We start from the raw sequence: 13,157 nt of genomic DNA, 5'->3' as shown, positions 1-13,157 counted from the left end.
GTAACTGGTTCTGCTGTATCTATCTAGCTTCTGATGACTCTTAGCTCTGGCTGCCAACCATTTCTCTATCAAGGGATGCTAACTGGTACAAAGATCTCACATCAGGCCCTTTCCAAGGCTGTCGATCACCTGGAGATTGGCTAATGGATTTGCTGCTCTGACTTTCAGTGTCTTCTCTTAGTCTCACAGATAACCTAGTGGGATCAAATGATTTGCAAAAGGGATTTGCAAAGTCAGCCTACAGGCCATATCGGATTCACCTCCTACTTTTGTACATGCATTCATGAATATACTGTCTTGGGCTGCTTTTGTGCTACACAGACTTGAATAGTTGCCAACAAAGCTTAAAACATTTACTACCTGGTCCCTTTTTTTGAGTGCAGTACTCTAAGTTGATCCCAGGGGCGTTCTACCACCGAGCTCAACCCCCAGCCCTATTTTTATTCTTTATTTTGAAACAGGATCTCACTTAAGTTGCAGAGGGCCTAAGTAGCTGAGGTTGGCCACAAACCTGAGATCCTTCTGTCTCAGCCTCTGTCTGGCCTTTTACAGAATGTTTGCTGATCCCTGACTGAGAGCACGTCTATGTGGTCTGAGCAAAGTCCTGCACTAAAAGGGGATGTGAGTGGAATTCTCAGCCAGGGCTCAGGAATAAAGTATTCAGAGGCTACAGTTTATAGAGTTATCTTAAGGTGTATAGATTTGTCTCGAGTCCTTGGTCTTATATAAACACACTAAACTGAATAAACGCATACACATTCAAGCAAAGTCAGGTGATGTTTGTTGTAGATATAAGTTATTGTGCTAGGCGTGGTGGCGCACGCTTATAATCCCCGCGCTTGGGAGGCTGGGACAGGAAGATCACACAGGTTTGAAGCCAGCCTCAGCTACTTAGTGAGGCTCTCAGCAACTTAGTGAGACCCTGTTTCCAAATAAAGTATAACATAGGTCTGGGAATAAAGTCCTGAGATAGAAGCCTCTGGGATCCATCCCCAGTACCACCAAAAATAAATAGATAAATAAATAAATAAATATGATATTGTCCCCATACTACTTTGTTAACATTTTTCCTCCATTTTTTTTGGAATGTACCTCTACATTTCCCTGGGGGGGGGACCCCTGATAGAGTGATGATATGGTTTGAGTTTTGAATGTCTCCCCAAAGTCTCATGTACTAAAAGAATGTCCCTAATGCAACAATATCCAGAGGTGAAATCATTGCATCCAGACTCTAACTCATCAGTGAATAAATTCACTGAAGGATTACTAACTTGGATGAATTTATTTGGTGGTAATTTAGGCAAATGAGGCATGGCTGGAGAAGGTAGTCATCTCTAGGGATGTGACCTTGGATATTAGCCATGATGTCTGCATTGGAGTTGGCCAACTATGGACTGTACCTCTGAAACCATGAGTCCAAATAAACCTTTTCTCCTCTATATGTAGTTTGTTCACATCAGGTGTTTGGTCCCAGCAACAGAAAAGTGGACTAAAACAAGAATTATCAAAGCAGTACGACATCTGAAAAGCATTCTTAATTAGCTCCCGAATGCAATTGATGTTGTTTATGTGGTTTTGGAAAGAACATGATAAGAAGTTTACCTTGTAACTTGGGGCTAAGACCCATATAAATTGTTATGTCTTCCGCCACTTCCATCTCAGCCATTTTAAAGCTCATAGAATGAGCTTTTTATGATCTTTTTATGATTAAAAATTTGATGAGGGAACAGTATGTGATCGCTAAATTGGGCTTGGTAGAAAGTGAATTCTCTGTCCAGCATCACAAAGAAATTAAGATTGCCTACCAGGTTATGAGTTAGTTCTTCCTTATTTGATTGTGAACATTTGGGATACATAAATTCGATGTTATCTTATCCGTGTGCATCACTATTCCTAACATAGTGACTGGTACATTCAGGGGCCCTCATTGTCTGATGACAAAACGAATGAGTGAATGTTGCTGCATTGTCCTCAGCTCAGTTTGCAAAGCTGACTGAACAGAAGAACATTAACTATAAAAGAAATTAGGCACATCTTTTAGTAACTGCTATTGTCCTTTGATCGTTGCATTATTTGTGCTCAGATGCACCCTAACAGACCTGGCTCTAACTCTCTTTTACCCAGACCTTAATCTAGGACTCGTTTCTTCTTGCAGAGTCAGCTCCCACTTTGTGCTTTCATGATATGATGTCCAAATACTTGCTCACCACTTAGACTGAGTTGCAAGTATCTGTTTACTAGATAGCTCCCTCCATATGATAAAATGCATGTGGGATTACCTCTATGTGATGAAACTTAACTGATGTGTGATAAAGGAAGGAATAAGTGATCTGATAAGGACATGAACTCCAAGGGTTTATATTCTTTCACTTCCCCGGCAATCTGTGCTAATTGTCATGATACCCGTCCTTCAGCCTCACACTTTTTTTAGTGAGTTAGCCTCTCCAAGGGGTCTTTAGATTTCCAAGTTTTCACAGTTATAGGTATGTATTTGTCTTCTGGAGATTCAAAGCTCAGATATGACCGTTATTTTATTATATGTCCTTACTTTGTGATATTGGAGATTAAATTTAGGAGCATTCTACCTCTAAGCTAAACCCCCAGCCTTTTTTTAAACTATTTTTTTGTTTTGTTTTGAAAAGGAGTCTTGTTAGGTTCCTGAAAGTCTCACTACAGTTCTGAGGCTGTCCTTGAACCTGTGATCATCCTGTCCCAGCCTGCCAAGTGCTGGGATTACAGGCATGTGTCAAAATGCCCAACTCAGATATGACCTTTGAATCATCTCCTCCAACCTCCTAATTCCTGATCCATGTCAACTAACTCATCAAGACTTCCCTCTGGCTGCTAAATACGTAATACCAGTTTTCACTGCCACTGTGAGACATCTCCCCCCACCCCCTCCCCAGGATAAAAGACTGTAAATACCAAGACTTCAGTGGTACAAAACCATTGAGAACACAGCCTGGTCCTGGAAGCTCCTCCTCCAGCAGAACATTCTGCAGGGATGTGGCTGCCCAGCTGGGCTTTGAGGAGAATTTGATAAGTTAAACAAGGCTGCCCTCTTATGGTTAAAAACATCACCTGCGCAAAGCAAAATGCTTTCTGTTTTTCTGTGCAGATAAATAAATAAATAAATAAATAAATAAATAAATAAATAAATAACATCCTACTGAAAATTTAAGAAATTTATTTATTTATTTATTTAGTTAGTTAGTTAGTTAGTTAGTTATTGGTGGTACTAGGGTTCCTGGAAGCCCTTCTATCTCCAGGCTACACTCCTAGACCTATTTTATATATTTTTTTATTTGGAAACAGGGTCTCTTCAGCCAGCGATGCTGGCTCCGAACCAGTGCGATCCTCCTGCCTCTGCCTCCCAAGCACAGGGATTACAAGCGTGCGCCACCACGCCCGTCTATTTATTTATGTTTGATACTAAGTATTAAACAGGGAAATTCTACCTCCAAATTACACCCTCAGCCCTTTATTTTGAAACAGGGTCTCACCAAGTTGCTGATGTTCTCACTAAACTGCTGAGGCTGGCTTTGAAGTTGTGATCCTCGTTCTTAGTCTCCCAAGTACTGAGATTACAGACACACATCCCCATATCTGGAATATCTAATATAATTCAATTTTAAAGTATACTTCTGCCAACTTCTAAGATGCAGCGAATAAGTGAAATTTAAATGAGAATGTACAGTTACAATTTAAAAACTTGCTCTAGATTGAATTACAACCACAACAAGTGGTTCCAGAATTTAAAGGCAGATAAAATAATTTCTTGATATATGGGATTTCTTTCACGGATGATTTATTTTTGGCTGACACTGGTCCATTCAAAATCCATTGAGCAAATATTCTGTTAGAGAATCTCAACAACTCTAATATATACTCCCGCCCCCATCACCCATGCATTTTTAATATTTCGACTATTTAATATTGTACCATGTGGTGCATTACAATCTCTTTCAGCCAGGTGGCAGCGGAGATGTGCACCAATTTGCCGTTGCCTGAGCATGCGCACTCTGCTGGTTCACAGGATGACTATGACCCCTTGATGTGGTCAGTCATCTGCTTAAGGACCATTCAGGGAAGAAAACTGAATCCTGTTTGTGGCATGAAAACTTTTTTTTTTTTTTTTTTGCAGGTCTGGGGATGTAACCCAGAGACATTTGGCCTCCGAACTACATCCCCTGCCCTTTTTTTTATTCTTTATTTTGAAACAGGTCTCACTAAGTTGCAGAGAGCCTCACTAAGTAGCTGAGGCTGATCGAACCACAATCCTACAGTCTCAGTTTCCCCAATGCTGGGATTACAAGCGTGAGCCACTACGCCCGACTCTACTGAAAACTTCTGACTGTGAGATCAAGAAACCACTGCCATCAAAACTTGCAATTGAGCTACCTGTGGTGGTACATGCCTGTAATACCAGCGGCTCATGAGGCAGAGGCAGGGGGATCACAAGTTGAAGGCTGGCCTAGGCAACTTAGTGAGACCCTGTCTCATAATAGAAAAATAAAAAAGGGTTGGGAGTATAGCTTAGTGGTAGAGCTCCCTTGGGTGCAATTCCTACCATACTGCAAAAGAATAAAAACCTCAAAATCTGTGTAATAGCTTTAAGTAAAGTATAATTCTAAAGGACAATAGCAGAGTATGAAAAAGCTCGTGACGGCTCAGACCATGACATGGTTTAGAAAAAGACAATAACACACTGAACACGCCAAGGAGTGCGTCCAGGGAGTTGGATTCTGGGTAGAAAGAAAACACATCTGTGTTAACTTATTTTGCTTACATAGTCCTTCTAACACATACACAGGAGTTGTCTATACAAACAGATTTATGTCTAATAAGTCTCAGAGTGTCACTTAAATAAATACGAAACAAAAAACCTTAAGTGATGAGGAAGTAATAGCTCATGTTTTACTGGAAGATTTTCTCTTTAAAGTCCCTATAATAACAGGGTGATTTACAACAGAAGGAGTTCTAGATCCAGTGAACTACAGAATGTAACAGGCGGTGTTGCAGTCACCAAGGAATACAGCGTGAGCAGCACAGACCTTTCTCCATTTCACGGGAAGGGGGCGGAGAAGACCCTTGAAATATCACAAGCAAATAGAGAGACCCTTTCCAATAGTAGTAAGTGCTATGTAGACAATAAAACAGAGGAAGAGAGGTGGGGAGGTGAGGAGGGCTAGTAAGTGCTATGTCGACAATAAAACAGAGGAAGAGAGGTGGAGAGGGGAGGAGTGCTGGTTAAAGCCCTCCTCACCTCCCCACCTCTCTTCCTCTGTTTTATTGTCCACATAGCACTTACTAGTCAGCAGAAATCAGGGGAGTGAGTATCACCTCACAGGCGGTAAGAGAAGAAATACAAGTGAGGGGCAGCCAGACGTCATCTGTGACCAATGGTACCACGAGGGCCAGGAAGGTGAGGCAAGAGGGGTGTGTGTGTGCGTGTGTGTGTGTGTGTTACTGAAGATTGAAACAAGGTTCATTCTACCTCTGAGCTACATTCCTAGCCCTATTTAGTTTTTACTTTAACACAGTGTCTTTGTTAGGTTACTGAGTCTGGCTAAATTGCTGAGCCTGACTTTGAATCTGCGATTCTCCTGTCACAGCCTCCCAAGAATTGTATTACCCTTAGTGGAATTGCAGGTGTGTGCCGCCATGCCTGGCTGAGAGATGTCTTTTGTTTTAAAAGGATATGAAGTTACAGTTGCATGAAAGTGGTTTTGTAGGATGAAGGGAGGTGTGGATATGGGGAGCAAGTCTGCAACTCCGTGGGCAGATCTGCTTTTAGGGGCTGAGAGAAGCAACCAGGAGGGCTGTATCCTCAGAGCAAAGTACATTCGGTGGCGTGAGGGGCCAAGCTAAGTCTTGCAAACAGGCAGCCAGTAAACAAATAATTATAGGAAAACATTTCTGATTATAAGCAGTGTTATAAAGGGCCCAATCAAGATGATGAGGGTAAAGTAGATAATAGGAGCTATTTTCTACACTTTAACAATTATTGAGCAGCAGTTACATGCCAGACATTTATTGGAAACATTCAAATATTATTTAACATTAAAACCCACCTTGTGGAGATACATGCAATGGGCTTTGTTGCTATAAAGAACTTGAGGCTCACAGAGAATGGTCTGCCTGTCCAAGGTCAGTTCATGTGTGATGGCGTCTGCACCAAGTGACTTCTAAATTCACCGTCTGCTTCCCTTGTCTCCAGCTCTTTCAAGACTTCCCTACAGAACCTCCAACACCTCCAAGCTGCCTCCTCTTGGGCCTGCCCTAACCCTCTCCACAAAATTCCAGCTGGGTCTCTCGGAAATTGTAGAGCCTCGTTCTCACAGGATGTGTTTCATGTAAATTGACCTACACAGTACACATCATTCAAAACGTGCTAACAGAGACCAAACTGTAACAGGTATAATGTTAGTTTTTCTTTTCTCAACTGAATAACACCTGCATCTTTTAAAGTGGCTTTTAGAGAGACAGCGTGCAATGGCCATTATCTAATTTCAGGCCATCTGGTAGACTGGGAAGGGAAGATGTTATAACTAGTTAGTATTTACTGAATTTTATTGTATGCCCAGAACCATTCTAAGTGCTATGCATACATTATCACATATTTTTCAAAACAACCCTATGAAATATGAACTATTTTTTTATCACCTGAGTACTGTAGTTTGGACCCAGTTAATCTGATTTGCCACCTGGAGCAAGAATTCTTTTTCTCTTTATTTTGTTGATTGGTTGACTGTTTGATTGGTATTGGAGATTGAACCCAGAGGCATTGTATAAATGAACAACACCCCTAGACCTTTTAATTTTGTATTTAGCAACAGGGTCTCGCTGAGGGCCTTGGTAGATTGCTGAAGCTACCCTCAACCTTACAATCCTCATGTCTCAGCCTCCATTCCCACAGGATGGGATTGGTGCACACCTCCAATCCCCGTATTTGGGAGGTTGAGACAGAAGGAGTACAGGTTAGAAGCCAGCCTCAGTAACTTTGTGAGACCTTAAGTAACTTAGTGAGACCCTGTTTCAAAATAAAAAATAAAAAGGCTTAGAGGTAGCTTAGAGGTAGAATGCCTATGGGTTCAATCTCCAGTACAAAAGAAAAAAAAAAGACATATGTAGGTGGCAGGAAACAGATTTCTAAACAAATAAGTGAGTAGTATAAAGTGATATGAGCTTTGGGTAGATCCTATCTCTGGGATAGAGAAGATGAATTCATTTCTCTTAGAAGTGACCAGAAAAGGCTTCATGAGACAACAAGGAGAAGGTGGGCTGAGGAAAATGGAGATAGAAGAAAAGGAAGTGTGAAATTGTATGAAAGCTTTCTTAGACTCAGCCAGGAGGGAAATGGAAACCAGGGGAAGATCACTAGGAAGACAGAGATGTGCCTGGAGGCAAGGATGGCATAAATAGCACAGAGAAGTCAGAGAGAATGAGGCTGGCCTTTGGACTCAGTGACCACATAGCTACAGAACTTAATTTCCATAGTGGGGCAGCTGGTGGAGAGATGCTGGGTGATACTTGGAAATGAACCCATCTTAAAAGTGAAAGGTAAGCCGGGCGTGGTGCCGCATGCTTGTAATCCCTGCACTTGGGAGGTGGAAACAGGAGGATCCTGCAGGTTCAAAGCCAGAGGCTTAAGAGATCCTGTTTCCAAATAAAAATATAAAATAGGTCTGGGAGTGTAGCCCGGAGGTAGAAGGGTTTCCAGGAACCCCAGTACCAATAATAATAATAATTAATAATAATAATAATAATAATAATAATAGTAATAAGCAAAAGGTAGGTGGGACACACATGTAATCCCAGCACTTTGGAGGCTAAGCCAGGACGACCACAGGTTAGATAGAGGTCAGCCTGAGTAACTTAGTAAGGCTCTCAGAAATTTAGTGAGACCCTATTTCTAAATAAAAACTAAAATAGGCCTGGGGGTATAGTACAAAAAAAGGAAGGAAGGAAGAAGGAAGAAGGAAGGAAATAAAGAAAAGGAAGGCTAAAGAAAATACTATAGATAGTGTCAGGGGAATACCTTTAAATATTAAATCAAGAGTGCAGAGGAGGTGTCTGTAGTAGGGGGAGTTTGGGCCTGGATCTATGTGTATTGAATCCTCCTGTTCTGGAGCCAGATGGTCTTGGGCCATCACTTGCTTCCTCTGATATTCCTTTTACATCTATAAAATGATGGGAATAGAGAGTGTATGATTTCTAAGGTCATGCCCAGCCTCAACGATCTAAAAATTTTGGTGGTTAAAAACAGAATTCCAAATGAGAAGACAAAATGACATTTCACTATAGAAATCATGATGGCGGCCAGCTTTGTCTTCTATATGCCTGCACTTGCCACTTCTGGTCACCTTTTACTACAGACACACCCCCCCCCCCCAGAGTCTACCTCTATGGCTAGGAGAGGTGCACAGCACAGGGGTTAAAGCCTCAGGTTCTGGAATCAGACCATCCATTATTAGTGGTATAGCCATATGAAAGTTATCTACTTTAACTTTTCTAAACTGTAAAATAAAGGAACAATGGTTCTGGCCTTATAAAATTATTATAGGATTAAATGAAGAAATACATAGGATGGATTTAGAATATGCCTACTTATATAGACAAAACATAGAAAACATTAGCATTCTTGAACCAGTACAGAAACTTTAAAAAAATAGGACCCTGAGCCAGAAAAGTATATAACTGCCTCAGTTCTATGATTCTTCAAGAAGTCTCCCTTTGAATCAGACAGATCCTTTAAAAGTAAAATGTCACGATGAACAAATTCAACTCATGGTAGTAATACCAGCTTTAGAATCAGACAACCATGATTCCACCTTCAACCAAACCAGTTATTAGCCTTAACTTTCTGAATCTCAAATTATGCCTTTGTAAACATGAGGTTAAAACTACCTAGCTCTCAAGATTATAAACACTAAATTAAGATAGATCTCCAATTCTAGGCACTAAGCACATTCTAAATAAGTGTCATTTTGTCTTGTTTCTACCAAGCATGGTGACTTACACGTTAAAAAAAAAAAAAAAAAAAAGCTTGGTAAATGTTCTTAGAATTTAAACTATTGGTAGGACTTCTATTTCTTGCATTCAGACCCTTGTTCTCTTCCAGGATTCTCTGAACTCAATTTGGCTGTAAGTGCTATTATCCTGCTCCCAGACCATACGGACAGTGGATGAGTTGATTTCTATCCCAGACACTGACTGGGTTGATCTCCACTGATGGATTTTCACCCCTGGGGAGGAGGAGGAGGATCCTTTAGATTACTGGCAGAGAACCAAAAGAGATGGCTGCAGCCACCACTGCACCCTGGAGGAAAGAGGGAGTCTTGAAAGCATCCACCCTGGCAAGGCTGAGGTGGAACTCAGCTAGAGCTCCTCAACCAGGTTCTGACTGGATCTTAACAGGCTCCTGGCAGCTGCTCTGGGTGCGTCAGTCCTGCCATTCAAGGAAATGAGGCAGAAGGGAAATAAAAGATAAAACAACCTTCTACATAGAAGTGGCAGACTTCTGTAAAATATCTACTGAATGCTTGGTGCCTTAGTACTTATTCCCTGAGGGAGAGGCGTGAACACCAACACTGGCCTAAGTAAAAAATGCCTTGCTCTTTAAGGTTGCCTGACTGCAGGATGCCTTGAAGGCAAAATATTTTGCTAGAGGCTAGCACATGAAATACAGAGTTGGCTGGTGATGTCACAAAAGAGATTTTCAACAGTGTCAGCAGAGGCTGTCATGGTGACTAAGGAAATTAGTTGGTAAATGGCACCATCTGAACTAGCTGGTCACCCTGGATAAGCAAGTGGAAAGTACTAGTTGCAGGTAGGGCCGAGCTCATTATGAGCAATACCTCGTCACAACAAGCATACTTTATTCTAGATTTTAGAATTTCCTGTATTAACTCACTTGTGTCAAGAAGAATTGAAACGAGAGAATTAGGGTGTCAATAAAAAAATTGTTAGACCCTTGGAACGTATTACAATTGGGTTTGATCACTATATCAAAAATACGTCTTATCAATGACATAGGGCAGACCAGGTCCAGTTGCTCTCTTTAGTCAGCATCTTCAAGGCCCAAACCCAGACTTAAGACTAAACTGGGTCCCAGCTAAGAGCGAGCAGCAAGGATCGCCCCACACTAGTCAGACTCCCGCATTGCTGGAGATTACAAACGGGTAGCTAACCCCATGATTGAACCCACAGTCAAAGGAGACAAATTCTGGTTCTGATCCGGGAGCTAGAAGGGACCTGGGTTTTTCAAATTCAAATTGACATCCCCAAGCCGACCCAGCGCCAAACATACTCCAGGCCCAAGCCCAGGAAAGCCCTTCTTCCCTTTCACCACCAGCCCAGGAAGCACAGCTCCTAAGATTTGGGGTTATAAACCTGGAGCTCACAGCGGCGCCTGGCGGTCCCAGGAGGAACCCGGAGAGAGACAAAAGACTCTAGCTCCGGGGAGGCCCAGCCGCCCTCCTCCATCACCAACAGCTTTACCAGGCAAGGGCACGCCCAGCTCCCGGATCTCTGGGGTGAGGTTGAGGCGTGGGGTTGATGTATCTAGCTCTTCTATTTAATCAGGGGCTAAATATTTGTTAGGTGCCAGGACCTAAGCGCTTTACATCTTTTCCTCGATTCGGACAATCCTAAGACTTTATGGGCATGCGAAGGGGCCGAGGAGAAGGGCGGCGATGTGCCCGGGGCGCGGCAGTCTCCTAGCCCAGGTGTCCAGTGCCCAGGTGGGGATGCCCGGGGCCGAGGCGCCCACCTGGGTGCCGAGCCGGCGCCGCCCACCGTGCCACCTGCTGCGGGGAGCGCCAGGTGCGCAGGGGATGCGCTGCAGGTGCGCGGGGCGCCCGGACCCCGCCCAGTGTCCCTGCCCAGCGTCCCCGCCCAGCGCCCCGCAGCGGACGCGCCGCCTCCGCCCGCGCCCGCCAGGCGCTCGGGCCAAGAGGAGGAGCCAGGGCCACCGAGCGGGAGGAGTCGGGAGTCGGAGGGCGGCGGAGGCGGATTTCCTGGGCCCGGCTTTCAGGGGCCACCATGGCTTTTGGGAAGAGTCACCGGGATCCCTATGCGACCACCGTGGGCCACCTCATAGGTAAGGCGGTGCGGGGAGAGGCGCCCGGGCAGGCTTTGGGAACTGCGGGGTCCTTTCCCGCTGGACTCCCGTCTCGGCCTGCGGAGGACAGAGTTGGACCAAGTTGGAAGCAATCCGTCCCCTCCCCGCGCAGCTTTCCCAGGGCACCCGCGTCCCACCCCGCCAGGTCCGCATTTCCTCCTAGGGCGACTCACTCTAGAACGCCAACCTCCAACCCTTTGTCTCTCTTGATGCCTCCGAGGGAGTGGACCCAACAGGTGAACCACGGGACTCGGGCGTGGAGCGCTGCAAGGACGGGAAGGTTATTCCTAACTTGCGAGCAAGACACCCTCCTAGGCCCATTTGCAGATCTCCTAGGACCATTTGCAGGTCTCAGAAGTTAATTGACGATTTCTCCAAACCGGTTTTCCCCAGCTCGTGCAAACTGCGGTTCAGCCCTGGGGTAAACAAAGAGAATAAAAATGTCTGGCCTTGGAGAGGAGGAACCAGGAGCAGAGGAGCCACCTGGGGAACTCTCCAGGAGACCAGGGGAAGCACACAGGCCTGTCCCAACCCATTTCTCTCTCTGTGATTGTATTCTGAACTCCTACCAGCGCCAGCTTCCTTCTCTCTCTTTTCCTTGGTTTCTTCCTGGGGAACGAGGCGTGGCACCAGAATATATTAATGCCAGGCACACTGTCAGGATCATAGGGAGGTAAGGAAATCGTGAGAGCCTGGTGGTTGTAGCACAGAGGCTCAGACGTGGAGGGTTTACATCACAGCGCAGTTCATTGCTGAGTGGCACCCAACGCACCACTTAACCTAAACCTGAGTTTCTAAATCTTTATATGAGATGAGAAGGGTAACCACCTTCCAGGAGGAATTGCTTCCTTAACTGTCCACACCTGGTTGGATATTGGCTATTAGAATGAACTTTGAGCAGAATTGGATTCAGACTGCATCTTCGCGGGCAAAAGACACTTCAGCAGCATGTCTGATGTGGTCTTTAATTTTGTAAACCTTTACTAATGGCCAGCGGTGTGTGTCTGGACCTGGACCAGGCAGCCTGGCTAGGCTAGGTTAACACATGGTTTCAAACCTCAGGGAACTTACTTTCTTCCAAGGCAGATGGAGACAATTTTGTCGTAACTACTGAGACACCTTTACAATACCAGAAAATTGTAAAATACAAAACTTATAAAAAGGGAGAAATGAACTCTGCCCTAGCTTTGGAAGAGTGAATAAGAGTTTTCGAGGACGATGAGACACTTGGGAGAAAGAGCAAGGAATAGGGAGGAGGCATCTGACAGATGGAAGACAGGACATGCCTGGCAGTACAGGGCTGGTAAGCTTTGTCCACTCAGTGTCAAATTCAAATAGCTCGGGAAACAAGCTAAAGGTTGGGATTCCCCAAACCAAGTCCTCACTCCTTTTTATTCTTTAGCCAGAAATTATTGTTTTTGTTTCCATTTCCCCCAAGACTGTTGTTTTATTATTATTATTTTTGTGGTATTGGGAATTGAACCCACAGGCATTCTACCTCAAAGTTATATCCCCAGCCCTATTTTATCTTTTTTTTTTTTTTTTTTTTTTTGAAACAGGGTCTCACCAAGTTTTATAGAGAACCTCCCTAAGTTGCTGAGGCTGGCTTGGAACCTGAGATACTCCTGTCTCAGCCTCCCATGTACTGGTGTGTTCCACAACCCCCAGCCTAACCTGTTTTTTTTATGCTTAGAGATATGCTCTTTTTCATAGGAAGATACTATACTCATTCACCTTAGGTCTATTTTTACCTGTCTCAGGTAACATTTTGTGGTTATTAGACACTTGAGAATTTCATCCAGGGCTTTAAGCTTTGCTAGGCAAATGTTCTACCACTCAGCTATGATCCCAGCCCTTTTTATTTTATTTTGATACAGGGTTTCCCTAAGTTGCTCAGGTGGGCCTTGAACTTGTAATTCTCCTGCCTTAACCTCCGGAGTAGCTGGAATGGCAGGTGGGCACCACCATGCCTGCTGTAATATTGCGTATCCTTAAAGAGGATGCCCAGAAAGGGAAATTAGCTGATTTCTTA

The 13,157-nt window shown here is 43.9% G+C and overlaps 1 protein-coding gene across 1 annotated transcript in view; it reads left to right on the top strand.

Moving 5' to 3' along the window:
- Positions 1–11,046: 11,046 nt before the first annotated feature.
- TOM1L1 (target of myb1 like 1 membrane trafficking protein) overlaps positions 11,047–13,157 on the top strand; it is a gene marked incomplete at both ends in the record, with an annotated part of 48,300 nt that continues 46,189 nt past the window's right edge. Inside the window, one exon of the mRNA XM_080712609.1 lies at positions 11,047–11,104. Within this exon, the coding sequence (XP_080568735.1) occupies positions 11,047–11,104 (58 nt within the window). The remainder of the gene's footprint in view (positions 11,105–13,157) is intronic.

This window comes from Muscardinus avellanarius (assembly GCF_963383645.1).
Source record: "Muscardinus avellanarius genome assembly, chromosome: 16".
Classification (NCBI taxonomy): Eukaryota; Metazoa; Chordata; class Mammalia; order Rodentia; family Gliridae; genus Muscardinus; species Muscardinus avellanarius.
This window is presented reverse-complemented; position numbering and strand designations above follow the sequence as displayed.